Source organism: Gossypium arboreum, chromosome 13, assembly GCF_025698485.1.
Source record: "Gossypium arboreum isolate Shixiya-1 chromosome 13, ASM2569848v2, whole genome shotgun sequence".
Lineage (NCBI taxonomy): Eukaryota > Viridiplantae > Streptophyta > Magnoliopsida > Malvales > Malvaceae > Gossypium > Gossypium arboreum.
The window spans coordinates 115,808,045-115,819,077 of NC_069082.1; the positions used below are offsets into that span (position 1 = coordinate 115,808,045).

General features: G+C 31.1%; 1 protein-coding gene across 2 annotated transcripts; it reads left to right on the forward strand.

Annotated features, from left to right (window-relative positions):
- Nucleotides 1-6,466, forward strand: LOC108461470 (WRKY transcription factor SUSIBA2). Of its 2 annotated transcripts, XM_017761325.2 has the most exons (6): nt 35-617; nt 1,803-1,964; nt 3,180-4,066; nt 4,161-4,319; nt 4,455-5,236; nt 5,903-6,466. In XM_017761325.2, the coding sequence occupies exons 1-5, from the start codon at nt 294-296 to the stop codon at nt 5,206-5,208; spliced, it is 2,286 nt and encodes a 761-aa protein (XP_017616814.1). In that variant the 5' UTR covers nt 35-293; the 3' UTR covers nt 5,209-5,236; nt 5,903-6,466. The 2 variants fall into 2 exon arrangements, with proteins under 2 accessions (XP_052879752.1, XP_017616814.1); XM_053023792.1 differs by having other exon boundaries at nt 1-617; nt 4,455-6,466.
- The last annotated feature ends 4,567 nt before the right edge of the window (nt 6,467-11,033 follow it).

An 11,033-nucleotide genomic window follows, 5' to 3' on the forward strand; every position in this document is an offset into this window, starting at 1 on the left:
AAAGGCAAAAAAATCACATAAAAGAACCGGTGAACCGGACCAGAATTTTTTATTTTCTTTCAAGATTTTCTATTTCAATTCAAAACTTGAAAAGTTTCTGAAAAACGTTTCTCTAAGAACATTTCAGCTACACACAGCTGAACTTCACCGTATCAAAATTTTATTTTGTTTTTTTTTCTTGATTTTCATTTTTTAATCATTGTAAAATCCAAATCCTAATTCTTAAATCGCTGCTGATTGCTCTCTTTTTTTTTTTTTTGTAAACACTCCCTTCTTTTTTTTTAATCTTTGCCATGGACCACAATATAACCGTTTTCACAAACCGCCAAGAATCCGTTACGGCTGATGACGGTAATGGTGAATCGGAAACCGTCGATCATGGATGTGGAGGCGGAGACGGAGACGGAGGTGTCGATGGTGGTAAGTCAGGCGTCAGCATTGCGGAGAGGAGGGCGGCAACGTGCGGATTCAAGGTGGATAAGATAAATACAGCGAGATTTCGGGCCTCCACTAGCCCATTGGCCTCCCCGCCGGTCCGTTTGCCTTATCTTACTATCCCTCCTGGCATTAGCCCCACGGCGTTGTTGGATTCTCCTATTATGTTGCCCAACGCTCAGGTACCATTTTTTTTCCGTCTTTTTTTTTATTATATATTAATTTTTTCTCATTTAATAATTTTTCATGATAAAGCTTTGAATGTTGTGGAAGCAATATTAATGAAAACAATGAAGCATTTTGTTATGATCGTCACAGAATCATGCTTCGTTTTTAGTGGCAAAGGTGTCATCTTTTAAGCTGTGTTTCGTTGCTGACATTTTTGATACTTTTTTTCGATTAGTTTATGAACTAAAATTGTAATATTTTCCTAGAATTAAAAATTGGATTTTCCTAATTAGTTTGTGAACTGAATACGTGATTTTACTGTACTATAGAGCTAATCATATTAAAAGTGGCATTGTCTTTTAGCTATAGAATCGGACTAAAAGATTGCTACATGTTTTACTTTTTAAATCTATGTTTCACCTGCTAATCGCTTCTTGAATTTAACAACTCCAGTTGGGCTAGAGGAGATAATTTCTCATGTTGAGTTCTAATGGAATCTGATTTTAGAACTGTTTGATTTTACTTGTTAGCACGTCTGTAAGAAACAGAAAGTGAATAAAAAGAAAGAAAGAAAGAAACCTCAAAATGTTCTTATAATGCGAAAAACCATGGCATATGGCTGTATACAAATCAGGCATTTGCTATTGCATTCATAGGTTTTGAGTTACATCAGTGTATAACTATTTCAGTTTCTTTCTGACATTGACGGCCTCAAATATTAGCCTCCAAGGAAATACTTTGGTTGTCTGGCAGTACCCTTCACTGGAATGCTAATAAAGGGTTACTAATTTCGGGTTTTGTTGATGACAGTCTTACTTGATTTTATTTGATCTGAACTCTGAACAACTTATTCAGGTTTATTTAAAGAAGTTCTTTTCTTTTTTGGCAATCATGAAGCTCAAATAAATTAAGTGAAGCATGTTAGAAAGCTTTAATAACTATTAAGTTCTCGTCGATCTGGGTCATATTTTTTCTACATTGAGTTTTATCTGTCATAATTAAAAAGAAAAAGAAAAACATTCCTTTAATATGTTAAATTGGTTGTCTAAACTGTTTAAATAAGATCATCATACACAAACCAAAGAAAACTGAATCATTTTTAACTGGCAGAGTAATTAACCTCTTGAAATTCTTGTTCCATGTTTAGCTATAGATTTTCCCACAAACATGGTCCTTGATGACTTCTGTTTCCAATATAGGGATCTCCCACCACTGGAACTTTTCCAGTACCCACTCTCAATCAGGATGGTCAAGTGCTGAGTGTTAGCAACACAGAAAGAGGCAGCAAAATAGCTCCTTCCTTCACATTTAAACCACAAAGTATGGATTCCCAGCCAAGCTTTTCTAGTTTAGAAGATCAGGTGAGTTCCTTCTATTCTAGGCGTAATTTGTCATAAAGTTTAATCCCTGCTGTGGGTTCCAGATTTGAAAACTGAATTGGCAAAAATTTATGATCATGACTTCTATGTCTTGATTTTCAACATTCATTTGTTACTTCAACTTTATAATCATGAATTTTTTGGCTTGCTTTGACATATTTTCTCATTTCTTTATGAAAGACCAGTTTTAGGGATGAAGGTCATATTCATTCTGCAATAAAACTACGAACTTTTTCTTTTGGTTAGATTTCTACATCTCTCCATGAGATTAATTCCTTCTCTTTTATGTTTGAAGAAACTGCCCTATTATTGTCAGTTTTTGTTCATTTTGGGTTTAAGAGTTAGTCTTGAGCATCCTCAGATGCAATACTTTAAGGTTGTTAAAATAGGATAGGAATACGAGGTGCTATTTGTGCTGGTAAAACTATCCTTCGTTGAGAAGTTTGGCTGAAGTGGAATTCAGCTGGTAGATAGCTCAGAGTGTTATCTTTGTTCACTGTGGTTGTAAGTTGATTGGCCTAGTTAATCACATCCAAATTCAGTTTGCATGTGGATTGTTCGTCTGTTCTGATTAACCTGACTTTCATTTTTTAGCATTAGGAGGAAAACTACTTTTGTTAGATAATATTGTAATCCTGCAGTTCATTCCAGTGGAATTGATGTCTAACATCCATCACAGTTCTTCATCATGATTGAGATGCTTGATCATATCATTATGGGAGTGACATCATCCTGCAGTTCATTTGTAGAGTAATTAATGTCTAACATCCATCACATATGTTCTTTTTTATGATTGAGATTCTGTTATGCGCCTTAGCGTATGATCTAGTCACAGGTCTAGACGAGAAAGAATTCTTGCTCCGACCTATGGTTACTAGAAGAGGCAGACTCGTCCTTGACTAAACCCCCTCTGAAAGTAACGTTTATTTTTTATAGAATAATTGCCTCCCTCTTTATTTCATATTGGCAGCCTTTAATAGACTGTTAATAACAAAGGAAAGAGTCCTAATAGAATTCCTAACTTAGAGTTTATGAAGGAAAAAAAAAAAAACCAATATAATAGAGAAAATAAATAAAACTAAAACTCTTAATAAAACCTGATATAATAATCAGCTGCAGTCCCTTTCACCTGTCACATGCATATTTAGGTGTTCCATATATAAGAGTTTCTGTTAATGATTGATTTTATTTGTGTAGGTTTCTTCCTCTTTGAATCTAGTTCAGAGGGCCGAGGTCGATTATCAGCCTCTTGTCCATTTGGGTACACCTTTGGATTTTGAATTTCCTGCGGAATTTTCCAAAGAAGCTACTTCAAGGAGTTTTGCAGCAGATTCAGTCGCCGAAGTCAAAGTTTTAAATAACATTGTGAATGATAATGTTAATCTGGGATGCCATCCTTCTGAATTGGCTGGTGATCGAACGTCAATGCAGAAAGTTCCTTTCAACGGACAAAATGTCAGCACAAATCTTTCAGAAAGTGATCCAAAGGGAACAAACACCACAGCGGGAACAGCAAGAACATCAGAAGATGGATATAACTGGAGGAAGTATGGGCAGAAACAGGTAAAGGGTAGTGAATATCCAAGAAGCTACTATAAATGTACCCATCCAAATTGTCAAGTGAAGAAGAAGGTAGAGCGTTCACTTGATGGCCAAATTACTGAAATTATATACAAGGGTGCTCATAATCACCCAAAGCCTCAGCCTTGTCGCCCATCACTTGGATCCTCTTCATCGTCTAATGAAATGTCAGAGAGTGCTGAAGGCAATGGAACTTGTGTCAAAGTTGAAAGTGGTTTAATTTGGAAAAATACCCAAGCAGGTTCAAAGGATATTAAGCTTGGATCTGATTTGAGAGCCGATGGCCTCGAAAGAACATCCTCAACGTCTGTTATAACTGATCTTTCTGATCCACTATCAACTGCCCAAGGAAAATCAGTTGGTGTTTTTGAATCTGCTGATACTCCAGAGTTTTCATCAACACTTGCTAGTAATGATGATGATAATGATGATAGGGCTACCCAGGGAAGTATATCACTCTGTGATGATGCAGCTAATGATGATGAGTCTGAGTCAAAAAGAAGGTATTATTTTACATGTTAATGAATGTATCCTAGGGCTAAGGCTAGTAGTTTTTACTAACATATATTTTGCATTGTTATCCACTTCCCATTACAGGAAGACAGAATCGTGCTCGACTGAGATGAATGTGGCATCTGGGGCTCTCCGTGAACCCAGAGTTGTTGTGCAAATAGAAAGTGAAGTGGATATACTCGATGATGGTTATCGATGGAGGAAGTATGGACAGAAGGTTGTCAAAGGAAACCCTAATCCTAGGTACCAAAACTTGTCAGTCGTCTCTTTCTTGCTCTGTCTCATTTCTTTTGCATGTGAAGCTAAATGAACCATCCAAAGATGCAGGGGAAATTGAAAATGAACAATCCTATTTTAAAACATTTTGTTGTCTAATAGGAGCTATTACAAATGTACAAGTCCCGGATGTCCTGTGAGAAAGCATGTGGAAAGAGCTTCTCACAATCTAAAATGCGTGCTCACGACATATGATGGAAAACACAATCATGAAGTTCCAGCAGCCAGAAGCAGCAGTCATGTTAACTCAAGTGCTTGTAATTTACCCCCAGCAGTGCCCAACAGTCAAGCTGCTCTGGCATTATCCAGAAATTCTCATGTTCTAAAGCCTGAAACACCAATCCAGGATATTGCACCTCCTTTTGATCGAAAGCCCGAATTCAAAAATGAATATATGAGACCCAGTTTTCTTGGGGATTTCAGCAATGAGATGAAGCTTGGGACTGCTTCTCTGGCTTCTGTTTACCAAATGAAGTTTCCTTCCTTACAGAAAGCTATTCCTTATGGCACCTTTGGACTGAACCCAAACTGCATTTCTACACGTTCACCTGGCTCAATTGCCTCAACAGTTCCAAATTTTCCAATTTCGATGCCATTGAATCTCCCAACATCTGCAAATCTTTCTTTGGCTGGTTTTGATATCAATAATGGTGGAAAACCAGCTGCTCCAATTCACTCTTTCCTTCCAGGGCAACAGTTCAAAGAGAATGCTGCTAGGTTCCATGGGATCAAACAGGAGCTAAAGGATGATAACCATTATGATCCTTGCCTTCCCATTGTCGACCATGCAAGTGCAACATCGTCATCATCATCATCAGTCTATCGCCAGCAGGCCACCGGAAATTTTCCATCCTAGACTGCAATTCGTTTCTTACTGGAGCCTGGTAAGGTGTTGGATTCTACTTGAGTTTGTTCAGAATTAAAGGTTCTTTCTCTTTCTATATTGCTGAATTATCATATATAGTTTTTCTCCTTCATATCTATGCTGTTTTTTATACAAATCTTATACACCTATAGTCTATATATGTATGTGATCCTCTTGAGTTTTAATTTTATACATAGAAATATAATATTACAGGTTAAAAATGCTTCGATCTAGTGGTTTGTGCAGGACTGTTCAAATTGTTTCTTATTGTTCTATTATTAAGTATTATTGTTCTAAATTATTACTTGAAAAATAAGTGTGAACTGAATGAATACATAAGGATTGAATTTGTATTATAGAAATTATTTGGTATATTGCTGAAGATTGAGAATTGTTTATGACTGTAAACGTTGAATTTTAGAAATTATACATTTCAAAATTTTAACTTTATTTTATAACATTTTATAGGTCTCTTGATGATTTTGAATAAAAATTAAAAAGGTAATTTAGGTGGAATATTAATTTATTTAAAATAAAACTGAGCTTCTATGCTAAAATGATAATCAGCTCTTTCTCTATTGTCTAGTATATATCAATTTGTTTTTGTTGCATAAATTTTTCACCCACTAAATCTAGTATATATATAGATAGAAAGAACTTGTAATATTAAATTTCTTGGCGCAAGGCCTTTGGCTTGGCTTCTCCAAATTCTTATGCTTTTCCGAGTCCCTTCTTGCTATTGGTTATCATCATCATTGCCTAAAGCTTCTCCAGATTCTTATGGTTTTTTGAGTCGTTTCTTGCTCTTGGCCATCATCATCACTGCTTGAAGCGTTAATGATGTCTGGGGATTGAGAGCTCGGAATGGAAGGACATTGAACTCAGGCCTCCTCCGATGGCATTTGACTGGGTCTCTGGTTATGTTGTTTCTGTCTGGTTAAGTTGCTTTGATGATTTTAGTTCTTAGGCGGTTCAGTTTGGTGTTGTGCCTGGTGCTGATGTTGCTGAAGTGAACTGATATCATGTGTCTCCGTACAGCAATAGGAATAAAACGATGGCCACTACCAAGGCAGTAGAGGATGTTACTTGTGGTTGTCGCCTAGTTTAAAACGCTTTGACTTTCGGCCTGGTCCTTATTTATTCCTAATGACAGGGATATCTATCTTGTATCGGTTCTTGTTGACCTTGGGGGATTGTGATCGAATTCGAGAAATTCCTGTTGCTATTCTATTGCTCTTCTCTTTGTTCTTTTTGTTATGTTTGATTCTTGTCTTCATGGCTACTTGGTTCTCTTTTTTGTAACTTTTGTAACTTTTCTTGAGATGATGAATTTTATTGACAACAACAACAAAAAAAAAAGCATTTATCTCTGAAGTTTGACACCAAAATAATATTCATTCTCATAGGTCGAAAACCCAAAATTTAAAAAGGTATCAAATAAAAGAAAAAGACTATTTTTAAAATTCGACAATTATGTTAAGATATTTTTAGTGACCCAATTATTAAAACTTACAAATTTATCTAATCCTATTTGTCTTTTTTTTTATTTAATTCCGTTAATTGGGAGTTTGGGACTAACTTGTAATGAAAGAGGTAAGGTTAAGATTGATATAATAATAAATTCAATCTTCAATGATTATATATTATCAATTTTTATTATAATTTTAAGAAATTAACTCTCAATATTTATACATTATTTCAATTTAATTTTAATTTTAAAATATATAAATTTCAATTTATTAAGTTGGTGCTCGGTTTAGGCTTCTACTCTCAATAAATATTGGGTTTGGTCCCTTCCGAAGATTTTCTCTAATCAAAAAAATAAGGGTTTAATATTATGAATTTTTCTTCTATTTGGTTCTTAGAAAAGTACTAGTGAGACAAAGAAGGTGAGGAATTTGTGTGAACGTACATGCAGTTGCTAAGATTTATTTGTCAAACAACATAGCTCTTATCATCCAAAGCCTCTAAGTTTTGATTTATTGATCCATCTCCATCATGGCTGCATATGGTGGAAGGGCTGATTTGATAAACTTCTTCAACTACATGCATTTCATTCTATTCTTATCTAATTTATTTTCCTTTTTAGACCGCACAATATTTAACAATCGATCACACTCATACTCAGTGTCAATATCACTAGCTCCAATTATAACCTGCTTATTGATTGAAATATTAATTATTAAAACGACATCATCTAGCATTAATTACCATCAATTCCCAACATGAAAAATTAAACTGTATGCATTTTCGACCTCCATCTTTTCAAGAAGGCAAAAAACGACTTCATATTAATAAATTTTATCATATATGGCACATATAAATCATCACTCTTTAAACGGTCTAGATACGTCCATCGACCTACATAAATTTTAAATTATATCAATCGCAAACAATTTTAACTTTCTATTATTTCAAATATAGTAAAAATTAATATTTAATTTCCCCAAATCTTAGAAACATTTTTGAAAAAATTATGAAAATAAAAAAAAATGAGTTGACAATTCATAGTTTTCTACATGCTCTTTTTGAAACTTTAAATCATCCATTTTTCTCCTAAGAAAAGAGAATATTAAGTTTTTTTTTTTTTGGAGAGTTTGAATTAAAAGGATTTTCGGTGGAAAAAAAAATAAATGGGTAGGGTATTTATAAGAGAGAAAGTCTACTTCAATACGTGTCAACTTCTTTGTATTAAATGAATTGGTTGGAGTAATGAACAAATGCATTTTTCACTCAAACTTCACAACTCTAAATTCAACGATATGAGAACTTTGCGGTCTTTTTCTTTTGATAAACATGACATGCACTAAACTTGACACCCATTATTGTTTAAAGTATTGCATTAATATTTAAAAATATATTCTAAAAAACATCTTGTCACATAATAAATATTAAAAGATGTAACAATATGTAACTCCTTTAGATTTTCCCAAAATGAAGGGAATCAAAATCAGGGTTGAAAAGAAAAGCAGTTGCTATGGCTGTCGCCATGGTTGATGCACAACAACATCAAAGAAGGCTTCCTAAAATTCAACCACTGATACTTTTTTTTATGGATTTCTGTTTTTACTGATTTGTAACGCTAGAAAAAGAGGAAATGATTAAACAATTTTTAAAATTGTCGTGTAACCATTTCATTACATAATTATTATGAAATTGAAATTTTTATAATTAGATGATCAAAATAGAAATATTCTAATAATTAAGTGATTACAAATTAAATTTATACTAAATTTTATAATAAGTTAAAGATATATTCTAATATTTATATTTGTTTTGTTTAGATCAATACTAACTATTACTTCCTTCAAACAGTTTAATCTTTTTTTGTATCTCCTTTAAAATTAGATGATGTGGCAAAGATGCCATGTCATTAGCTAATATCACAGCTTGCTTAGCCCACGTCATCTAATTTTAAAAGAGTTACAAAATACAATATTAAAAAATCGAATCCAACATTAAATCTGTCAAAGTTCCAGTTTAATGGTTCTACAACGATACCACAACTCAACACTTAGTAATTGGGTTGATTTAATTCTAACCTTTATTAACTTCCAACCTATACCCATTATTCTTATAAGATATAACTAGAACTGATGATGGGTCGGATTATCTGTCTAAGTTTAAAAGTTCGTTCGAAATTTAAAAGTATTTGGACAAAATATTAAGCCTAAAAATTGAGTTTAGAAAAAATATAGGTACCTTTAAAATAATATAATATATTTTTAATGTATATTAAAAGAATTAGAAGTCATTAAAAAATAAACATATACTAAATATATAATAATAATTTAATGTAAATATTAAAATAATATTAAGATGGCTATATAAAAATTTAATAAATAAAAATTATATAAATTATTAAATATTAAAATAATAATTTTAAAAAAATTAAAAATAATATGAATAAATGTAAAATGGGCTTGAATTAATCTTTTGTAAATATAGACAGATTTTGACAAAATTTTAAGTCTATATTTTAAATTGAGTAAAACTTAAATAAACATAAAAATATATTAATATTATGCTTAAATTCAAGAATGGTTTCAAACATTTTTTTCTAAATAAATTTGAAAGGAAAGAAACCTAAATTATAGCACAATAATTAAGGATGAAAACATGTGAGTGGCAGACAAAGTTATGAGTGATTCCCGTAACCCTCATTTTCAATTATATTGCTTTGAGCTATTCCTACTCTCTCCCGTATCCCTTCCCTTTCACCTTTGATTTTACCTTCGATTTTATATTTGTGAAGACAAGAATGGGATATTTGTAATTTTGGAGTTTTTAAAAGAGGTGAGTAAAATTTAATTCGATTTAAAAAATTTAATAAAAAATTTAAATTTTGAATTAAATAGTTCGAGTTATTTGAGATAATCAAATTATTCGGATCAACTTTAATAAAAATAAGTTTTTGGTTTAACTCGAATATGAATTACACAATTCGAGTTATTCGAAAATTCGAATAAGAAAAAGCAAAACTACTTGGTTTTGATAAATGTTTACCTTTTCTAAAGTTAAAAGCCAAAACCATTAAGTTTAAAAACAAAATTACGTCTTTTTGATAAATATTTACTCATTAAATTAAAAGTAAAACCATTATATTTGTTTATGTAATTAAATAATATTGTACTTCGTCTATTAGTTAAATAATCGGTCCATGTAAATACAATGTTGAGTATAAATATTAGGATTCGTTAACTTGACTCGAAATTTTTTGACTTGATTTGATTCGAAAAAAATTTAAATTGAGTTTGATTATTAAAATATAATTTGTTAACTCGACTAACTTGAAATTTTTTAATTTAAGTCAATCGAATACTCACCTCTAGTTCTTAACACACATCCTTTTACAACTTTAATTGGTGAGTGGAATTGGGATGATTTATATTTTGAAAATATATATGATGAAAAATTGGATAAAATTTGATAAAATAATAAAATTAAAGAATATACGATTATATGTTAAATTTGATGAGGACAACCTTTTCACTTTCTTCAATTGTTTTAATTGACAGTTTTTTTTATTACTATTTAAAGAAAACTCGATTTTAAATTACTACTTGGATTGTCGGACCATTTAGTTCTTAATACATCTTGTCCCATCCAATTCTAAAGTAAATATATATATATATATATATATATATATATATATGTATGTGACAAAAACAAAATTTGAGTATTAAGTTAAGTATTTAAAAATTACTTAAAATTGAAATTGAGTGAAATTGTTTGTAATTAAATTAGAATGATATGTCTAGATAATTAATGTAATTAGTGAGTCCCACTAAATTAAGTCTAATTGATTACACTCTCCGATTCTTAAGGGACAAATGAGAATTGAGATACTTATGGAATAATTACAAATAATTACCAATTACCTTATGATTTTTAAACAACATACATTATTTAAATTTTAAAATTTATTTTATATAAGCTGATAAATTTTTTTATACAATAATAAAAATAAAATATTTTAATTTTAAGATATATTTTATTGTTTTTAAAATATAGTTATATATATATTTATTTATTATTGGACCAAAATATTGTGCTATTGAATATATGAAAGTTGAAATATTTCACGTAATTTTTAACCAAATAGCAAATGATTTTTACATCAATTTTTGAGGTATTATTAAATTTTTTATAATAATTAATATATATATATTTAAGAATTTTTGTAATTATATAATTACAATTTATAAAACATAAAAAAAACAAAAACATTAAAAAATTAAAATTTGTTGCAATTAAAAATTAGTATGGAATCCCAACATACCGTAAATATAAACAAAATTGAAATAGGAAAGGCC

Coding starts and splice junctions, on each gene's coding strand:
- LOC108461470 (XM_053023792.1), top strand. CDS start 294: ATGGACCACAATATAACCGTTTTCACAAACCGCCAAGAATCCGTTACG. Junction 4,067..4,160: donor GAGTCTGAGTCAAAAAGAAG/GTATTATTTTAC, acceptor TTCCCATTACAG/GAAGACAGAATCGTGCTCGA. Junction 4,320..4,454: donor AAAGGAAACCCTAATCCTAG/GTACCAAAACTT, acceptor GTTGTCTAATAG/GAGCTATTACAAATGTACAA.